The sequence below is a fragment of the Pelophylax lessonae genome, assembly GCF_965119305.1.
Source record: "Pelophylax lessonae genome assembly, chromosome: 11".
NCBI lineage: Eukaryota > Metazoa > Chordata > Amphibia > Anura > Ranidae > Pelophylax > Pelophylax lessonae.
In genome coordinates, this window is record NC_138778.1 from 69,038,301 (window position 1) to 69,060,753 (window position 22,453).

General features: G+C 44.3%; 1 protein-coding gene across 1 annotated transcript in view; it reads left to right on the plus strand.

Annotated features, from left to right (window-relative positions):
• Positions 1-22,453, plus strand: part of FBXO47 (F-box protein 47) — a gene marked incomplete at both ends in the record, with an annotated part of 584,326 nt that overhangs the window by 197,860 nt on the left and 364,013 nt on the right. Inside the window, one exon of the mRNA XM_082272782.1 lies at positions 15,917-15,993. Coding sequence (XP_082128908.1) covers positions 15,917-15,993 — 77 coding nt within the window. The remainder of the gene's footprint in view (positions 1-15,916; positions 15,994-22,453) is intronic.

A 22,453-nucleotide genomic window follows, 5' to 3' on the forward strand; every position in this document is an offset into this window, starting at 1 on the left:
GCCGACAATCGGTACGTGTGTACGGGGCATAACTGGGTTCATTTCTCACAGGACTGCAGATTGCAATCTATAAGAGTTCTAATAGACACTTCCACTGCTTGATATACATCTGCTGAACCTGTACTTTGAAAAGGGATCACCTGTTCATCATTTCCTCCATGAACCATTGTCTAGGAGAGTGACTCTTTATATATGTATTTCATGCATTTCAGTGTTTCATGTCTAGTGGATTGACTGGGTTTATTTATTATTTTTTACATGATTGCAACATCTGTTCATTTGCTCTGCTTCTGAGTTTATTTCAGTATAGTTCACATGTTATTGGTCTCCTTGTGTACTCTCCCTACTGGCCAATCCAATACATGTGAGGTTGGTGATATCTGAGGAATTGGAGATACTTATCATGTGCGCTTTATTTTTAGTGCCCAGATTTGGCATTCAATTATTGTTTTTTATTTTTTCATTGCCAAATTACATTGTTTCTTGGTACTTTCTCCATTCCATCAGTGCCATCTACCTCTACTTGCCAAATTACATTGTTTCTTGGTACTTTCTCCATTCCATCAGTGCCATCTACCTCTACATGTTTGATTTTGCTCCTGGCTCGGTATGTTTGCAGCTACTCATGGGTCGAACACTTATTTTTGTTTGACGTGGGGTGGCTGCCTTCAGCCAAGCTGTGGCCCCTATGTGGGCTCTGTTTGATTTTTGTACCGCCTATGATGTCATATTCTTTGTGAGCATTCACATGGTGTGATCATTTGCATTGCTTTTCAGGTGACGGCAACTCACCCGGGTGTCGCCCCCTTTATTTGGACTGACACTGGGTGGTTGCGTTTGGCTGAATCTCTACCCTCATTTGGGTCCATTTGGTCTTATACCGCCAATTTTGCCACTCACATGTGATGCATTACTATATGTGACTATTTGGATTGCTCTTCAGGTGTCTGTAGTTCACCTACATTATGTGTGTTTGTCTTGTTTTTAACTACCACATGGTATATTTTAGTGGTGAGGTGGAAGGTTATGTTCGTTAATTCATTAACTACCGCTTATTGTATTTTGTACATTCAATAAAAATTTGTGTTTTTCATTTGGAATTGGTTTCATTGGCTTTGTTCCTTTGTAGACCCATTTTTTTGCTACTTCCCTGTTACTCGAACTAATGGTGCTTTTTTTGGGCAACACCTATTTTCTAGTTGTCCCATTCCCTTTTTTCATATGCTGCTTATCTGCCATTTGAGTTCCGCTCTCATTTGAGCGAGTGGGTATACTGTATCTATATTTAATCTGTTGATTGGATTTTTTTCTTTAATTTAATATTTTTTATACCTTTCCCTTTTTTTCGTTTGTTGTCATTTATGCCCACGGTGGTCATGTTGCCCCCAGAACCGAGAGTCCATATACCAGAAAGATTCAGTGGAGACCGCAGCAAGTTCCGTGCATTCCGCAAGGCTTAGGCTTGGGCCCATCGTCTGTTAGAAGAATGCAACATGCAGCTTGACTCCTTGTCATCCTTCTTTAATGCGATGGCCCAGCTCTACGATGACCCGCAGTGGACCTCCACCGTGGAAACCGCACTCCACATGCTCCAAAAAGGCCGAAGAGCTGTGGAGGACTAAGTTATTGACTTCAGGTGGTGGAGCACAGACACCTACTGGAACGATGCGGCCTTATGTCACCAGTTCCGTCTTGGTCTTTCAGAGGGGCTGAAAGACGAGCTGGCCCATGTGGGTGTACCAGAGACTTTGGAGGAACTGATCGCACTGGCAATCCAGATTGATCGTCGGCTCTGCGAACGGAGAGCGGAGCGATATTCCCAGCAGTCTCATTCAGTCTGGATGTTGCCCCGAGTACCCACTCCCGGACGTCCTTTTCCCACCAGTTCCGTCCCTATGGATACGGCTCCTGTTACACCGGTACCGGACACATCGGAACCCATGCAGCTTGGACTCATGTGACCTTCCCTGACAGCAGAAGAACGTCTTCACCGGAGACAGAACAATCTGTGTCTGTACTGTGGGGAGGCCGGTCACTATGTACACTCCTGTCCCGCAAAGCTGCGTAAGTGCTTCTCCATCTCTCCCTCAAGCTATCCGGCACCGTCTTCCAGCACTACTCACCTGGCTCTGTCTGTTCTTTTTCAGCTTCCGGAAGGTATAGTATCGGTCACTGCAATAATTGACTCCGGAGCATGCAGCTGCTTTATTGACTTGTCATTTGCAGCACAACAGCATATTACCCTTCGACCCAAGTCACAAGGACTCTCCATATTGTTGGCAGATGGTTCACACACAAGTCCGGATTGGTGACCCAAGAAACCCCTCCTTTACTCGTAACTGCTCTTGGGAATCACAAGGAGCTCCTGAGCTTGGACGCCATCGCTTCCCCCCTATTTCCAGTCATTTTGGGGCTGCCTTGGCTTCAGGCACATAAACCATCGATCAACTGGGCTTCTGGAGACATCAAGTTTCAGTCTTCCTACTGCCAGAACCACTGCTTGCCGATGCCCCTCAGTTCCCCCAGTATCTTGCTATGCACCGACTCTGATAAAGAGACACGGTCTCTCGTACCTGAACCCTACCACGATTACCTGGATGTTTTTAGCAAACAAGGGGCTGAAACTCTCCCACCACACCGTCCCTATGATTGCCCGATTGAGTTACTCCCAGGAGCTGAGATTCCCTTCGGTCGGATCTTCCCTCTATCAGAACATGAGTTGGGAACCCTTAAAGAGTACGTGGAAGAAAACCCAAAGAGAGGGTTCATCCGCCCATCCACCTCCCCGGCAGGGGTGGGAATCTTCTTTGTAGAGAAGAAGGACCATTCCCTTCGGCCCTGTGTTGACTACAGGGAACTGAACAAGATCACAGTTAAAAATCGTTACCCCCTTCCACTGATCCCTGAACTTTTTCAAAGACTGAGGTCTGCTTCTTTGTTTACTAAGCTGGACATGAGGGGAGCCTACAATCTGGTCCGCATTCGTGAAGGGGACGAGTGGAAAACGGCCTTCCGTAACAGGTTTGGCCATTACGAATATCTGGTGATGCCTTTCGGCCTTTGTAATGCCCCGGCTACTTTTCAACATTTTGTCAATGACATTTTCAGAGCTTATCTAGATGTCTTTGTAATTGTTTACCTGGACGACATCCTAGTCTTTTCCTCTTCCCTGGACCAACACCGGGATCACGTCAAGAAGGTCCTCCACCGTCTTCGGCAACATAGGCTGTACGACAAATCAATAAAATGTGAGTTCGAACAACGGAGTATTCAGTTTTTGGGACTAGTAATTTCTTCCACAGGCATCAAGATGGACCCACAAAAGGTCTCTGCCATCCTGGACTGGCCAGCACCCTCAGACAAAAAGGGGGTACAACGTTTTGCAGGTTTTGACAATTTCTATAAGAGGTTTATTAAAGGATTCTCCGCCATCATCTCTCCTATTACACAGCTAACTAAGCAAAACAATCGCTTCTGTTGGACCTCTGAAGCACAGGCCGCCTTCAGTACTTTGAAGGGACTGAAATAAAAAAGATCCGCGCTTAGGATAATTGTTGTTAATACTGGCTGCTGCCCACCTATACACTATATTCCTAGAAATATAGTAAGATTAAAAATGCAAGAGAAGGTTGATGGCGCTGCCAGTGTATACCTGCTAATCCGTGTGCTTAATAATGATGCTAGAATAAATGTAGAATAAAAATTAATAAATTGATAATTAATAAAGTGTCTTGTGCTTCCTAAATAAATATTGAATGAGAAATTAATAAAGTGTCATGTGCTGCATACTGATAAAGGAATCTGTGACAAGTGCAAAAAGTAAGTGATCCGACTCTGTAAGAAATCACAATCTTACTAGTGCAAACTCCAAATATAAATAAATAAATCACTAGGTGTGTGAACCTTAAAACATAAGTAAATGGAACCTAAAAAGATTAGTAAAACTCTGGTAGATCAACCTAAAACAGATGTGAACTGTGAATCTTAAAAGGTGCAAACTCTGCAACAAGAAGCATCAAATGTTGGCATAAAATATGAAAACGCAGGTATATATATAAGACACTAAAGATAAAACATCAAAATTCCAGGTACTGGTTAGTCCATAATGGCTATAGTCCTAGAGGAAAGGTGAGTCCCACTAAGGTAAAACACTCCCTAAGTTAGGGGTGCAAAAAAGTGACTTGTGCAGGTGCTCTGGCAGAAATTGTGGTGATGCTCGAATGCCGGTGACTATTCAGTGCTCCCCGCACCCCTTGGACCGCACTCACCAGATTTGATCACCCCGGCAGGGGTATCAGGCCTTGGGTCGATAATCCTGGGGGTCCCCTTATTACTGTATCGCTAGTGTGGTCCACTGGCCTGCTCGAGTCCTCCGTATCGGGGTCCTTGAGATTACGGTCCACGGGTATATATATGGGGGAAGAAGGCTTCACATAGGGTAGTACCGTTTTTAAAAGACTTTATTGAAGCAAGAAATGGGTACTTACAAACGTAAGGAATGAATAGGCAGGTAAAAACAATGATCGTTGTGCACTTCCGGGACGCCGTGCGGGCCACGGTCCGGATATGCGTTCCACTTGGGCGGATGTGGCGTGATGACGCTCTACGTACGTTTCGTCGATTGACGTCTTCAGGAGTGGCGTCACCACGCCATCTCCGCCTCTTATAGCAACATGGTAAACGGGACTTACTAAACGCTCCAATCAAAACTGGTGGTTGCGAACCTCCAATGAGAAAGGAGTATGTCGCAAACTGTTGCTGGGTAGAATTTGTGTGCTTTTTCAACTACATACAGCTGCTTAACCTAACTTCCGGGGACTGACATATCGTAACTTAGTATTTAGAGATATGCAGCGTTGTGTGCCTTATGGGGTAGAGAAAGCAAAAGACTATATATATAAAAAGGATATATCCCTTGTTGGTAATCACTTTGGTGGTGTGAATTTGGATCAAGTCCTAATTACCATATTGTTGACAAGCAAATACTGGCTCCTTATTACACATAATGCCCTAAAAAATCTACAACATACTTTGGTATACTGCAAATTGATTAGCCTAAACAATACGATGCATATTAGGGCAGAGAAGTACAATGTCATACCCAGTAAAAAAGTCTGTCTTGTAAGCATTAAAATTAAAATTAAGCATAATGTATATATGATGTATATTATTTTAAAATACATATGCCATAAAAAATAGATATAATAAAATGAAAAATGTATAATAATGGGATAAAAAATGTTAGTCCAAAATTGCACCTATATTCCGGTGTGAACCGTATTAAACCATGCAGGATTGCTTAAGGCCATCATTATTAATAGTCAAAATGAATATAAACGGGCTAGTTTACCTTACATGGGGGACTATAAAGTGGGAGAATTAAAACAACTTAAAAAGCAAACTAATATATTATATCAGTAATTATCTAAATAAGGAACTATTAAGATTATAGGGAGGCTAACAGTATTATATATCTGATAAGTTAATAAATAAATAACTGATTCCTGATTATAGAAAATACAATGACACATAGACAATAGTTAAGGGAGTGGAACTACCCTTTGGAATAAATATCCGTATGGGGAAATGGATAGGAAGAGGTGGATATGATAATATATGGATGGTAATTTAGGGAGGATACCAACCCATTAAGAAAAAACTCTCTTTGAAGGGAATATGGATAAAAGAGGTGATTGAGAGGATGGTCACACTAATGAGGAAAAACACTCCAGTGGACATATAAAAAGGGAATTTATAAGTGTGTCAAAAATACTGAGAGAATAATACTCCTCCCAGCTATGTAATGTCAAACGGACACACATTTCGACCAAAAAAAGGCCAGATACCCACTGTTTAAAAATGTATAAAAGATAAATAAATATACAGAATTTTAAAAATTTGAAATAAAACAATTCAAGTCTATGTCAAGGTTACGTCCCTTGGGTTGAAGTGTGTCAAGTAAATATATCCACTTGGTCTCATTCTGAGAGATTTTTCTCCTTTTACTTTCACCTCTCCAGTGTCCCTGAATCGAATCTATACCGTAAAAGATTAGTCCTTTTGGGTTTTTATTATGGACCTCTAGGTAATGTCTGGAGAGGCTGTGTTTCGGAAAGCCGTTTTTAATATTGGTTATATGCTCCCTTATCCTAACGTGGAGAGGTCTGGTAGTGCGTCCCATGTACTGTAAATTGCAGGTACATTCCACAATATACGTAACATGGGTGCTGTTGCACGTTATGAGATTGTTGATTTTGTGTCTCTTGTGGTTCACCTTTGATTTAAAGTCTAGCATTTTCCTTGGTTGAGTGGGATTATTCCTACAGGCCAGACATTTTTTACATCTGATAAACCCCTTCATGTCAGGGAAGATTTTAACATTTTTTGGGGGGGTCTATCACATTTTTGACCAAACGATTTCTCAGCGTGGGTGCCCTACGGTAAATGAATTTGGGCCTTTCTGGGAAAACTTTGGCCAGTGTTTTGTCACTCTTCAACACCGGCCAGTATCTCCTAAAAATCCTTTCTACCTCTTTGTACTGTCTGTGGTAGCCTGAAATAAAGGCACATTCGAATTGACCCTTATTTTCCCTTGTTTTAGTTTCCAACAGGGTATCCCTGTTCATATTCCTGACTTCTTCCCTGGTTTTTTCCAAAAAGTCTTGTTGGTACCCTTTCTCTTCAAATCTCTGCATTAAAATAGATGTTTGTTCATCAAAATCTTCCAATTTTCCACAGTTCCTCCTCATCCTCATAAATTGCCCTTTGGGGATATTGTTCTTCCATTTCGGATGGTGACAACTTGTTTTCGGAATATATCCATTCTTGTCTGTGGTCTTAAAAAATGTTCGTGTTTGCAAGTGGCCCCCTTCTTTAAAAATTTGTAGGTCAAGGTAATCGATTTTTTCTAAATTCCAATGCCCAGTAAAGGTCAGTCCATATGGGTTGGAATTAATTTCTTCCAAAAATTCTTGTAAAGATTCTCTTGGCCCCTCCCAAATCATAATGATGTCGTCTATGTAGCGTTTGTAGAATTTAATTTCCGGTAAGTTTTGGTTGTAAATATGCTGTTCCTCCCACATGTTCATAAAAACATTTGCCACATTGGGGGCATATCTAGCCCCCATGGCAACTCCTTTAGTTTGTACATAGAACGACTTCCCATACCAGAAATAATTACTCTCCATGGCCAGTTTCAGGCCTTCTAATATGTACTGTATCTGAATTCTCTTCAAACTATTGTCCTCATAAAGTGCTTGTTTTATTGCACTAAGCCCATCTTTTTGTTTGATGCTGGTATACAATGAATTGGCGTCTATTGTAACCAAGAATTGAGATTCATCAGTATTTAAGTTCCTAATTTCTTTAAGCAGTTGGGTGCTGTCCTTTAAATAGGACTTCCCTTTGGATACAAGCGGTTGGAGAAATTTATCTAAATATTCCCCCAATCGGGAGAATAGGGAGTCTACCCCACTCACAATGGGTCTCCCGGGGGGTTTCTCCAATCGCTTGTGGATTTTGGGAATGTGGTATATCACAGGGGTTTTCAGGTATCAAATACTTTGCTTCTTTTTCTGTTAAGATGCCGATATCTTTACCCTTTTGTACATATTCCTTAAGTTTCCTAGTGTATTCAATCTTAGGGTTCTTCTTTAGTTTTTTATATGTATCTGGCACCTTCAAGAGGTTCTCCATTTCCTCCTCGTAATCTTTTTTACTCAGAATAACAAGTCCTCCTCCCTTGTCTGCTGGTCTGATAACCACGTCTTTATTTTTTTCCAAATTTCGAATTGCCTTCCAAATCCGTTTACTATCTTTGCCATGGGTTTGTAGTTTTTTAAGATCCTCCTCCACCATTTTTTTAAAAGCTTTAATGCAATCATTGTTTGGTACTTTAGGATTAAAAACCGAATTATTCCTTAAACCTGTATGTTTAAAACGTGTAGGTATGGGGTTCTTATGTTCGCCCTTAATCTGAAAAAAAATTTTAACATTCAATTTCCGAATGAATTTTTGGAGATCTATATAAGTTTCAAACTTGTCTATATCTTTAGAAGGTGCGAACTTGAGCCCTAAATCTAAAATTGCCATCTCTTCTTTACTAAAAACTGTATTACTGAGATTAAAAATGCCCGTACCTAAAATTCCCTTCTTCGCTTTCTTCCTGCCCCCACGTTTGCCTCTTGCCCGTTGCCTCTTGCCCCGTACCCGTTCCAATGGTTCCAGTTGTTCTGCTGGTAAGGTGCATAGTGCCTCCCTTCCTCTCTCTGTGGGGATGTTTGATCTCTCCTGGGTCCTAGTCTCCCTCCTCGATTGTTCATGTGGTCTGGAAATACTCCTCGGTAATTGTGTCCTTGAGGGCCTCTCCCTCCTGGTCTCCTGTACTGATTTGGCCAGTTTTGATGTCTCGGAGGTCTCCCATAATTGTTCACGCGAAAAAAATCCCTTCCGTGCTCATTATAACCCCCTCTTCTTTCATCCCTAAGGGTATGTGTTCTATCATCCCTCAGAGGGGAGAACCTGTTATATGTTGGAATCCTATAGCCTGGGGAAATGAATCTGGGCTCCTGTATGGCTCTCTCTCTATGGTATGTTGGGGTTCTATACCCTGGTGAGACAAATCTTGAGTCCTGGGGTGCCCTATCCCCATAAGGGTCAATTCGAATGTGCCTTTATTTCAGGCTACCACAGACAGTACAAAGAGGTAGAAAGGATTTTTAGGAGATACTGGCCGGTGTTGAAGAGTGACAAAACACTGGCCAAAGTTCTCCCAGAAAGGCCCAAATTCATTTACCGTAGGGCACCCACGCTGAGAAATCGTTTGGTCAAAAATGTGATAGACCCCCCAAAAAATGTTAAAATCTTCCCTGACATGAAGGGGTTTATCAGATGTAAAAAATGTCTGGCCTGTAGGAATAATCCCACTCAACCGAGGAAAATGCTAGACTTTAAATCAAAGGTGAACCACAAGAGACACAAAATCAACAATCTCATAACGTGCAACAGCACCCATGTTACGTATATTGTGGAATGTACCTGCAATTTACAGTACGTGGGACGCACTACCAGACCTCTCCACGTTAGGATAAGGGAGCATATAACCAATATTAAAAACGGCTTTCCGAAACACAGCCTCTCCAGACATTACCTAGAGGTCCATAATAAAAACCCAAAAGGACTAATCTTTTACGGTATAGATTCGATTCAGGGACACTGGAGAGGTGAAAGTAAAAGGAGAAAAATCTCTCAGAATGAGACCAAGTGGATATATTTACTTGACACACTTCAACCCAAGGGACTTAACCTTGACATAGACTTGAATTGTTTTATTTCAAATTTTTAAAATTCAGTATATTTATTTATCTTTTTTACATTTTTAAACAGTGGGTATCTGGCCTTTTTTTGGTCGAAATGTGTGTCCGTTTGACATTACATAGCTGGGAGGAGTATTATTCTCTCAGTATTTTTGACACACTTATAAATTCCCTTTTTATATGTCCACTGGAGTGTTTTTCCTCATTAGTGTGACCATCCTCTCAATCACCTCTTTTATCCATATTCCCTTCAAAGAGAGTTTTTTCTTAATGGGTTGGTATCCTCCCTAAATTACCGTCCATATATTATCATATCCACCTCTTCCTATCCATTTCCCCATACGGATATTTATTCCAAAGGGTAGTTCCACTCCCTTAACTATTGTCTATGTGTCATTGTATTTTCTATAACCAGGAATCAGTTATTTATTTATTAACTTATCAGATATATAATACTGTTAGCCTCCCTATAATCTTAATAGTTCCTTATTTAGATAATTACTGATATAATATATTAGTTTGCTTTTTAAGTTGTTTTAATTCTCCCACTTTATAGTCCCCCACGTAAGGTAAACTAGCCCGTTTATATTCATTTTGACTATTAATAATGATGGCCTTAAGCAATCCTGCATGGTTTAATACGGTTCACACCGGAATATAGGTGCAATTTTGGACTAACATTTTTTATCCCATTATTATACATTTTTCATTTTATTATATCTATTTTTTATGGCATATGTATTTTAAAATAATATACATCATATATACATTATGCTTAATTTTAATGCTTACAAGACAGACTTTTTTACTGGGTATGACATTGTACTTCTCTGCCCTAATATGCATCGTATTGTTTAGGCTAATCAATTTGCAGTATACCAAAGTATGTTGTAGATTTTTTAGGGCATTATGTGTAATAAGGAGCCAGTATTTGCTTGTCAACAATATGGTAATTAGGACTCGATCCAAATTCACACCACCAAAGTGATTACCAACAAGGGATATATCCTTTTTATATATATAGTCTTTTGCTTTCTCTACCCCATAAGGCACACAACGCTGCATATCTCTAAATACTAAGTTACGATATGTCAGTCCCCGGAAGTTAGGTTAAGCAGCTGTATGTAGTTGAAAAAGCACACAAATTCTACCCGACAACAGTTTGCGACATACTCCTTTCTCATTGGAGGTTCGCAACCACCAGTTTTGATTGGAGCGTTTAGTAAGTCCCATTTACCATGTTGCTATAAGAGGCGGAGATGGCGTGATGACGCCACTCCTGAAGACGTCAATCGACGAAACGTACGTAGAGCGTCATCACGACACATCCGCGCAAGTGGAACGCATATCCGGACCGTGGCCCGCACGGCGTCCCGAAAGTGCACAACATCATTGTTTTTACCTGCCTATTCATTCCTTACGTTTGTAAGTACCCATTTCTTGCTTCAATAAAGTCTTTTAAAAACGGTACTACCCTATGTGAAGCCTTCTTCCCCCATATATATACCCGTGGACCGTAATCTCAAGGACCCCGATACGGAGGACTCGAGCAGGCCAGTGGACCACACTAGCGATACAGTAATAAGGGGACCCCCAGGATTATCGACCCAAGGCCTGATACCCCTGCAGGGGTGATCAAATCTGGTGAGTGCGGTCCAAGGGGTGCGGGGAGCACTGAATGGTCACCGGCACTCGAGCATCACCACAATTTCTGCCAGAGCACCTGCACAAGTCACTTTTTTGCACCCCTAACTTAGGGAGTGTTTTGCCTTAGTGGGACTCACCTTTCCTCTAGGACTATAGCCATTATGGACTAACCAGTACCTGGAATTTTGATGTTTTATCTTTAGTGTCTTATATATATACCTGCGTTTTCATATTTTATGCCAACATTTGATGCTTCTTGTTGCAGAGTTTGCACCTTTTAAGATTCACAGTTCACATCTGTTTTAGGTTGATCCACCAGAGTTTTACTAATCTTTTTAGGTTCCATTTACTTATGTTTTAAGGTTCACACACCTAGTGATTTATTTATTTATATTTGGAGTTTGCACTAGTAAGATTGTGATTTCTTACAGAGTCGGATCACTTACTTTTTGCACTTGTCACAGATTCCTTTATCAGTATGCAGCACATGACACTTTATTAATTTCTCATTCAATATTTATTTAGGAAGCACAAGACACTTTATTAATTAGGTTCACACACCTAGTGATTTATTTATTTATATTTGGAGTTTGCACTAGTAAGATTGTGATTTCTTACAGAGTCGGATCACTTACTTTTTGCACTTGTCACAGATTCCTTTATCAGTATGCAGCACATGACACTTTATTAATTTCTCATTCAATATTTATTTAGGAAGCACAAGACACTTTATTAATTATCAATTTATTAATTTTTATTCTACATTTATTCTAGCATCATTATTAAGCACACGGATTAGCAGGTATACACTGGCAGCGCCATCAACCTTCTCTTGCACTTTGAAGGGACTATTCACCACTGCACCAATTCTGAGCCACCCTGATCCCACTTTGCCCTATCTACTTGAAGTGGATGCCTCAGAAACGGCTGTAGGTGCGGTAATTTCCCAGCATCAGGGTCTTAAAGATTTAGTCCACCCTGTGGCTTTTTTCTCCCGCAAACTTTCACCAGCAGAGAAAAATTATGATGTGGGCGATCGGGAGCTCTTGGCCATCAAGGCCGCCCTGGAGGAATTGCGGTATCTATTAGAAGGGGCAGCACACCCTATTCTGATCTATACAGATCATAAAAACCTTGAATATTTAAGGACAGCCAAGCGCCTGAAGCCACGCCACGCTCGTTGGGCATTATTTTTCTCCCGATTTTCTTTCCACATTACGTACCGGCCTGGATCAAAGAACGTTAAGCCTGATGCGCTGTCCCGGATGTTTGACGACCCTAAGGAGACTTCAGTGCCAGACACCATCCTATCCCAAAACCACTTTCTGCTGCTTCAACCTGACCTGCTGTCCCTTATGCAACAAGCCTCGAGGGATGTCCCTTGCCTCCCTGGAATTACATTATCTTCCCGAGATGGACTATTATGGCAGGGTAACAACATTTTTGTCCCTGAAAGCCCTCGAGTGATGATCCTGGGCCTGTGCCATGATCACCCTTTGGCGGGTCACTTCGGGGTTCACAAGACTCTGGACCTGATACAACGCACATTCTGGTGGCCTGATTTACAGATGGTGCGAGCATGCCCCATCCGTAACCGGAGCAAGACGGTTAGAAGTAAAGCCTAGGGGCTACTCAGACCACTGCCAGTCCCAGATAGGCCATGGAAAATTATTTCCATGGATTTCATTGTTGAACTTCCTCCATCTGAAGGTTGCTCTGTCATCTTTGTAGTGATTGACCACCTATCAAAGATGGCTTACTTTCTGCCATTAAATAACACCCCCTCTGCCTCAGAGACTGCTCAAGTATTTGTCAAGGAGATAATCAGGCTTCAAGGGATCCCAGCAGACATTGTTTCCGATAGAGGGGTCCAATTCACCTCCCGGTTCTGGAGATCCCTGTGCGAAACTCTAAAGATCAAGCTATCCATGTCATCAGCATACCACCCTCAGACGAATGGACAAATGGAGAGGACAAATCAAACTCTCGAACAGTATATTCGGTGCTTTACCACGTTTGTCCAGGATAACTGGGTGTCATTATTACCTTTAGCGGAATTTGCCTATAACAATGCCAAACACTCAGCCACAGGCCAGTCACCATTCTTTACCAACTACGGGTTCCACCCATCATTCTTCCCTTGTGTTGTCTCGGAGTCCACAGTCCCTGCAGCTCGGAGTGTCGCTGAATTCCCCAATCTCAAAAGCAAACTGCTACAGGAAGCGATGGTCAAGGCGCAGGCAGCCAACAAGGTGATCTTCGACAAAAAGAGGAAAGGTAAACTGATCCTCCAACCAGGGGACAAGGTTTGGCTATCAACAAATAACCTCCTTGGCCTGCCCCTCGAAAAAATTGGCACCCAAATTTATAGTGCCATTTCCAGTAAAGAGGAAACCTAACGAGGTATCCTATGAACTGATCTTGCCTGATTCACTTAAAATCCACCCTGTATTTCACACTTCGCTGTTAAAGCCTGCCTTACCTGACCCCTTTCCAAGTAGGGATTCTAGGCCTCCTGACCCTGTGGTGATTGACGGTGTTGAGGAATTCGAGGTGGAAGCTATCTTTTACTGCAGAAGGAGGAGGAACCAAATACAATTCCTGGTTAAATGGAAGGGCTATGGCCCATAGGAGAATTCCTGGGAGCCCCGAAAAGGATGTCCATGCCCAGGAATTAATTTGGGCTTTTTTCCGCAGCCATCCGAAACTGTGGTAGGTAGTGAGGAAGTGAAATTAGAAATTTACGTCCTTTGAAATCCTGAAGGTGGTGATTGGTTTTCTCCTCCCGTACGTAGCTAGGCTCCAAAAAAGTCTAACACATGTGGTATTCCTGTATCGCACAAAAATAAAAATCCCAATGGTGATCAAATACCACCAAAAGAAAGCATTATTTGTGGGAAAAAAGGACATACTTTTCGTTTGGGTACAGCGTTGCATGACTGCGCAATACCAGTTAAAGTCACGCAGTCCAAAATTGCAAAAAATGCTCTAGTCATTAACGGGGTAAAAACTTCCGGGGCTGAAGTGGTTAAATTCCCTTTGATAAACCTTTATCAGGTATGTAAGGTAATTTCTGAAAAGTATATATTCAAACGAATATATTCCTCGCGCCTAGGAGTGCCTAATAGGACAGGTAGTATAGCTACTATATAAAGAAAAATTAAATAATTAAATAAGCAGCTGCTATAAAGTGCAAAGTGAATGTATAGGAAATCCCAAACTAGATGGGATAATATAGCGTTTGCTGGTGTGAGCAGGGAGAGGTAGGAGTAAAATTGCAATAAAAAAGCTAATATCCTAAAACTCTAAATACTGTACCCTTAAAAAATAAATACAGTGAGGAATTATATAGATTAAATAACAATATGAATAATGTGCCAAGTCAAGTCCAAATGTGTTCATAAAAATGCACAGTGAAAAAATACATAAATAAATCACAGTATAAATAATGTGCCAAGTGGGATTCAAAAATAGTTCATAGGTGACTCAGTGATAAATAATCCAAAAAAAAAAGTGTGCAAGTGCTTGGTGCTGGATCCTCCAATGGACCAGGAAATCCAATCATGCAGGTGACTTCAAAGAAGGTAAGATGTAAACTCACCAGATATGGTGGGTCTCAACTGCCTTACGGCAAAGAGACCAATAATGCTTTTATGACCCTCCAGGTCAGAAAGATGGTAACTGCTGGGCTCTAATCCCTCCCGGCCGGAATCCCCCACGTAGGGCAAATAGGGTCCTCACGGTCCTCCAAGTATGATTCAGGGAACAAAAAGGACAGGCTCCGGATGGTGCAGTACCATTAGGGTTATTTTATTAAAATTAAAGGGCAAACAATGGATAAAAAACGCTGTGCAGAGCCCGCCAGTGAGTGTCTGTAGCGTGGAGAGCGGCTTGCGTTCCAGGCTGACTTCCGGGCTGACGGCGTGCATTCCACCTGACGCGCGTTTTGTCAGAGCGTAGTGACGTCTTCAGTGATATGATTCACTGAAGACGTCACTACGCTCTGACGAAACGCGCGTCAGGTGGAACGCACGCCGTCAGCCTGGAACGCAAGCCGCTCTCCACGCTACAGACACTCACTGGCGGGCTCTGCACAGCGTTTTTTATCCATTGTTTGCCCTTTAATTTTAATAAAATAACCCTAATGGTACTGCACCATCCGGAGCCTGTTCTTTTTGTTCCCTGAATCATACTTGGAGGACCGTGAGAACCCTATTTGCCCTACGTGGGGGATTCTGGCCGGGAGGGATTAGAGCCCAGCAGTTACCATCTTTCTGACCTGGAGGGTCATAAAAGCACTATTGGTCTCTTTGCCGTAAGGCAGTTGAGACCCACCATATCTGGTGAGTTTACATCTTACCTTCTTTGAAGTCACCTGCATGATTGGATTTCCTGGTCCATTGGAGGATCCAGCACCAAGCACTTACACACTTTTTTTTTTTTTTTGGATTATTTATCACTGAGTCACCTATGAACTATTTTTGAATCCCACTTGGCACATTATTTATACTGTGATTTATTTATGTATTTTTTCACTGTGCATTTTTATGAACACATTTGGACTTGACTTGGCACATTTTTCATATTGTTATTTAATCTATATAATTCCTCACTGTATTTATTTTTTAAGGGTACAGTATTTAGAGTTTTAGAGTTTTAGGATATTAGCTTTTTTATTGCAATTTTACTCCTACCTCTCCCTGCTCACACCAGCAAGCGCTATATTATCCCATCTAGTTTGGGATTTCCTATACATGTAAGGTAATTTGTCTGTATTTCTGTACATATGGCTATTTTTGTGTGGATTGCACTTTAATTCTATTTTGATAATGAGCAGTTTATTTTCCTGTTGATTGGGGGGGGGGGGGGAGGGGGGTTATGGGATTTTTATTGCATAAAGCCAACAGAATCAGCACTTTAAGTTAAGTTTACCATCACACTCTTTCTCCCCACAGGCTTGTTGTTCAAGAGATGCACTTTGCTTCTGCCTACCAGAGAAAGGTTAAAATACATTCATAAGATTTTATGTAAGGTAAGATTTTTTTCAGCTTGTGGTAGCAAAGTGTGTTCTGTATAAGAAATGAAGACAGAAAAACAGATTTATGACAAGTTGCAAACTATGCTTTTTTTTTGGTTTAACTAGCTAAACGGGATAATTAACATATTTGCTAGACATAACTATTTGACATTATATCTGTATAAACAGATAATAATATTATATAAGATAATAAGATTATGTATTGAAAATGCTCACAGCCCTGTATGTACTACTATGGATTGCATTTGATATCATATCTGTACACATGCAAAAATATATACAGTTATTTGAAAGAGAAAGTACACCCTGACCCCGTTAAAATTTTTTTTTTTTTTTACGTACTTAAACAGGCAAATATTTTTTAAACTTTTATTTAAAATAGTGAATACAGATAAAGGTGATACAAGCAAAGGATGGCGAAAATATAAATAAATCATCTTAATTGAAATTAAAGAAAAACATGTTATATTTCTCTTACGTCCTCTGACAGTCGCCACCAGTTAGCCTTCACGAGTGGGTAATGCGCCTCTCTGCAGGAGTAGGCTAGGCAGTGAAAAGGTTAACAAACAAAAGCTTTTACACATAACACACCTCTAGGGGGCTGTTCCTCAGCTATTACCCATCAGCCACTAGGAGCTGCTCTTCAGTTTTTTGCTGCCTAGCGTAGGAGTAGAACATAGGGTTACCTGCTGGGACCTATGTCTCAGTTTTTTTCTCTTTTTCTTTGCAAAAAGTTTTTTCTTTTTATTTCTTTCCTCACTCACTATCACTAGTTAGTCAGAAGGACTACAAGTGACAGCAGAGCTGGGTCTCGCACTGGATCATATAGATCCTTATGGAGTCTCAGCCTGCCAATGAGCGTCGCAAGTCATTGGTGCGCCCTGGCCTCGCAACGACATTGCCCCTGAGGACGGGGGCAAGCCTGCAGAGAATCCATCTTTGCCGGGATGTCTCAACTCTGGAACACCCTGTGTTGCTAGCATCCCTTCCTGGCTGCCAGCACCCCCACTCAGGGTGGGAGGTGTTCCATGTTGGAGCGGAGCCCGCAATCCTTGGAATGGGGAGTGATACTACCCTGTGTCCCCGAGACTGTTATATGGGGGTCGTGGGCCCACTCCTAGGGGAAGGCAGAAAAAACGTGGTCTCTGTAGTATCCCCCTCCCTAGCCATTTTGGGCGGCCCCTACTTGCGGTGCACACTGCCTGGATGGGGGGGTGTGGGGGCTTGTTGAATGTCTGGGGGTGCCTCGGAGGTGTCCCCGTGGTGGCCAGGTCCCTGGGTTTGTGCTAATTTGGCGTCGTTCATTCGGCCGTCATTTTGGGTGAGGGCAGGCTATCTGGCCTCATTGTATGGGCAGCAGCCATTTTCTCACTGTGGGCGCCGGTTTGGGCGCCATCTTTGTTGTGGGCGGCCGCCTAGTAAGGGTGGCGGCCATTTTGTGAGTGCTTCCTCCCATTTACTTTCAAATGGCTCTCATTGTATTGTGGCTCAGGGCATGAATTGGCCTCTAGTGCGGGCGGTCGCATCTCCGTTCACTGCAGCAGCGTGTGTGAGGTGATAGTGTATACTGTGGGGTTGATTTTTGGCTGCTTTTTTGTTTTTTCTTTCCTGCAAAACGGCTCTTTCTCTGTTGCTTTAGCAGTTTTGAAGGGGTCTCCACCGGCGGTGTAGATTTGTGGTGTGCACTGCGGGAACCACCGATTTAAAGGGCCGTTGTCCTGAATAATTTTTTAATGCAATATGGAGTCCCAGAATAGCAAACTCCCCACAGACCTGGTTGGTGCTTCAGGAACCCCTGAATCCTCTTCCATGGCCTCCTTATCTGCTGCACTGGTGACTTTAGCGTCCAGGATGGTCTGCTGCTGTCTGAACGCACTAGTCCAAAAATGTCCGATGCCCTCTCAGTTTTTTCTGACTCAGAGCCTGCTTTGGTTGCCACAGAAAATGTCCCCCCTGAGGGGTCCCAGTCCTCACATTCAGATGGGATGGAGGAGGGGTCCTCCTCCACTGCGGCGCTGGAACGTGCTATAGTGGTTGCACTTCTTAGCTCCGTCAGGGAGACTTGAAATATTGCTGCTGTGCCCACCCAGTCAGGTTGGCGGGTTTCCTTCGGATCCCGCAAAACGCCCAGGAGTCAGGTCAGGTTTTTTCCCTGCCTCAAGGAGTTTTCACGTAACCGATAACGACCTATGGCGTTGCATCACGTGTATGCTGGCGGTGCCTAAGCGATTTAATTACCGTTATCCCTTTGCGGATGCTGTGGGTAATTGTTGGACGGTGTCACCGAAGGTGGACCGCTCTGTTTCTGGGTTAAATGCATCCACGCGGGTGCCCATGGAGGACTTCCCAGTGTTCACGGATCCGGCTTGGAGCCACTTTCCCGCCACATGTGTTTGGTGGCAGGCTCCCTGCTCGAACCTAGGTACGCTTCGGTGATGGTTTTCTCAAGCTGTCACGGAATGGTCAAGAGTGCTTAGGTGCGCCTTGGTGGCTCAGGAGGTCTCTCTAACTGCCCTTGGCCTGGTGACTCACATGGCCCAGGTCCCGGTGTACCTTGGTGCTGCGGCCTTGGAGCAAGACTCCTCTGATCGCTAGGTTCCTGCGTTTGGGGTCGCAATCCGCCGCTTTTTTTGTGGCCGGACGTTGGTCGGCTGACCGCGCTTCCTAAAAATCTGTGTCTGATTTCCCTTTTCATGGGAATTTGGCTTCTTGGGAATGCCTTAGATGCGTTGCTCACAGGTCTTATGAGTGGTGTGGGTACCCTTTGGCCCCACACCTCTAAAGGTGAAATCTCCCTGCGCCAGGCAGGGTCTTTCCTTCACTTCGGGGGTCCCTACGTGCCTTAGGGGTGTGGGAAAGAGGTAACTCCTTAAAGGCCTCAGGCAGTCGCAGGAAGCCATGGTCCGGTCAACCTGTTCATGGGTCCCAGGTGAGAGGGAAAAGTGCGTCTGTTTCTGGACCTCAAGTCTCTGAACCGCTTTGTGCAGGTGCAGAGGTTCCGAATGGCATTAATCCGGTCGATGGGGGCATCGTTGAGTCCATGGGGCTTCTGGTCTCCATTGACCAAAAGGGTGCGTGTCTGCACATCCCTACGGATGGTCCTCAGCGGTATCTCCGCTTCGCAGTGGCAGAGGAGCATTTTCTATTTGCTGCATTACCCTTTGGTCTTGCTTCCGCTCCCAGGGTAATCACCAAGGTTTTGGCTATAAGGGCTTTGCTGTGCGTGAAGGGGATTGCGGTCCTTGGTTTTCTGGACGACCTCCTGTTGTGGGCGGGCTCGTGTGCCGCTCCGTCAAGCGATCTACAGGTCATGTTTCAGGCGCTCCAGGAGTTCAGGTGGACCATCAACTTTCAGGTGTCGGCACTGACCCGTGAGTTTGTCTCAGTTGCCTCGGGTTGGTCCTGGACCCTGCTTGCGCAAGGTTTTTTCTCCCAGGGTAGGAAAATTTCTGACACTGCAGGGCAGGATTGGGTCCTTCAGGGACAACTATCTCTCCTCCCTACGGGCCTGTGGGCGGTCCCTGGGTCTGCTGGTTTCGGCCTTCAAAGCCATTTTGTTTGCTCAGTTCTCAACGAGATCTGTCAGCAGAGGTGGGACAAAATCCTCAGTCGTTGGACAAGAGGATATCTTCGAGCCCCCTCAGGGTGGACTTTTCGGGGTGGCTCCGGTCACCCGTTTTGGCGCAAGACAAATCTTTTCTGCCTATGCTGGGAACAGTGATTACCACGGATGCCAGCCTGTCGGCTGGGGTGGACTTCTGGGCACGCTCTGTGTCCAGGGGATGTGGTCAGTGGAGGGATCCTCCTTGCCGATATCGTCTTGGAGCTCAGAGAAAGCAAGTTCTTCTTGTTCCCTTGGACGACTCGGATCAGAGTCGCCTGGTTCATGTTTCACTCAAGCAACCCCACGGCAGAGGCTTATGTCATTCGCCAAAGGGGGCATCGAGGGTACCCGGGGGGCCCAGGTGGTGGCTGAGGTCCTGTCTTGGGCGGAGTTGCGCTTTCCAGCGTTTCGGCTGTTAACGTTCCGGGAATGGTGCACTGGCAGACGGATTGTCTTCGCTGCCAGTCCGTGGACCAGGGGGAATGGTCCCTGCATCCGGGGGTGTTTCGCCTCATGTGTGCTTAGTGGGGGTCTCTGGACGTGGTTTTGTTCCTGTCCCGTCTCAACATGGAGGTGGGAAGGTTCATGGCCAGAACCCGCGGTCCTCTGGCAATCGCCACGGACACGTTGGTGGTGCCCTGGCACCAGTATTGGCCTTCCCTCCAATTCGACTGCTGTCCAGGTTCCTCTGCCGGTGGCGTCGGAATGGGTTCAAGCATCTCTGGTGGCCCCAGACTGGCCTTGTCGGTCTTGGTACGCAGACCTTGGGCGGTTGGTTGTCGAGCCGCCCTGGCGGCTTCCGCTGTGAGACGTTCTACTGTCTCCGGGGCCGATATTCCATCCTGTTGTACAGTATCTGGTCTTGACGGCATGGCTGTTAAAAGTCAAGTTCTCGAGAGGATAGGGTCTCTCGGATGCTGTTGCTTCTACCTTACTGAAGGCTCAGACAACTAACTCCAGGAAGATTTACCATCGTACCTGGAGGACGTAAATTTGCTTGATGTGAGTCACAAGGGTTTCATCCACGCTCCTTTTCGGTAGCAAGGGTTTTGGCCTTCCTGCAGGAAGGTGTGGATCATCGCTGGGCACGGTCGTGGGTCAGTTGTTGTCCTTTACTGGTTTTCTTCCATCGTCCCTTAGCGACTAATTCCTTGATTCGCACCTTTACTCAAGGGGTGCGTCGCCTGGCTCCCCCGCGGAAGGTTCCCTTGCTTCCGTGGGGACTGACTTTGGTTTTTTTTGTCAGTTTTTCTTACAACAGCCTCCCTTTGAGGACATCAGAGAATCAGCTCTGCCTGTGATGTTCCAGAAAGTTGCCTTTCTGGTGGCTGTCACCTCTGTTCGCTGAGTGTTGGTATTGGCGGCTCAATCTTGCCGGTCGCCTTCTTTGGTCGGTTGTAGGGATAACGTGGTCCGGCAACCCAGTCAGTCTTTTCTTCCTGCGGTGGTGTCTGCTTTCCACCTAATCGTTGTTTCTTCCGATGCTTCCGCCTTGGGCATAGCCCAAGTGCTCCAAAGGACTTTTTCCTGTGTTCCTTGCATGTGGTCCGGGCGGTCAGGTTTTTGCCTGTCTGACACAGAGCCTTTTGGGAAGTCTGATTCCCTGTTTTCCTTCCGAGCGCCCTCGGAAGAGTTTGGCTGCGTCCGCTGCAGTTTCTTCCGGTTCCGCTCGGACAGACTTTGGTTTGGGCCTCTTGACTATAGGCTATACGTTCTACTAGAGCCGTCATTGCCTCTTGGTCTTTCCGCCATCAGGCTTCCTGTAGCTGAGGTGTGCATAGCGGCGACGTGGTCATCTGTGCGCACTTTCACAAAATTCTACTGATTTGATGTACTGGCATCCTAGGATGCTTCCTTTAGCCGCTGAGTTTTGTACGCGGTGGTTTTGCAGAGACATGTGCTTGTCTCTTCTTGGGGTGTATTTCTCCAGGGGTTGCACGTTGCCTTTTCTTGGTTGCGTCTTCCCACCCCTCACACCTGCACTGCTTTGGGACATCCCACTCGTGAAGGCTAACTGAACGGGCGGCGACTATCAGAGGATGTAAGAGAAAATAGAATTTTTGTAAGAACTTACCGTAAAATTCTTTTCTCTGAGTCCTCTGATAGTCGCTGCCCCCGCCCCTCTTTATTTGGTGGTTGATAGTCTTCATGTACTGCTTGCTACAAAACTGAAGAGCAGCTCCGAGTGGCTGCTGGGTATTAGCTGAGGAACAGCCCCCCCTAGAGGTGTGTTATGTGTAAAAGCTTTTGTTTGTTAACCTTTTCACTGCCTAGCCTACTCCTGCAGAGATGCGCATTACCCACTCGTGAAGGCTAACTGAACAGGCGACGACTGTCAGAAGACTCGTAGAAAATAATTTTTACGGTAAGTTCTTACAAAAATTCTATTATTTTAGCTTACCATTCATTAGATGTGGTGGGTTTTTTTTAGGTTTTTTTCTCTCTGTTTTCACCTGTTGATCTGGCCAGAAACACACCTCCTGTATCAGAGTACCCCCACTCTAGATGAAGGAGCACAGGGGTCACAGCACACAGCAACATTGTCAGTTTGTGGGAGGGTAGAGGGAAATTAACTAGCAGAAAGACTTGAAAGGAAGTATGTGAGCAGCGGAAAGTGAGGCAGGTCAGAAGAGATGTGCGGGAGCCAGCAAAAGAGGGGTGATGAAATTGCCTGTGATGGAAGTATTTTAGCAGGGGTAGCGGAAACAGGAAATGGAGGTACAGTGTTAAATGTGCCATAGTTTCCTTTTCTGTTTGAGGGATTTTAACCACTTCCGCACTGCTCACTAGAGCTCTACTGCGGCAAAGTGGCTCGATACCGTCTGACGACGTAGACCTACGTCGGGCGCG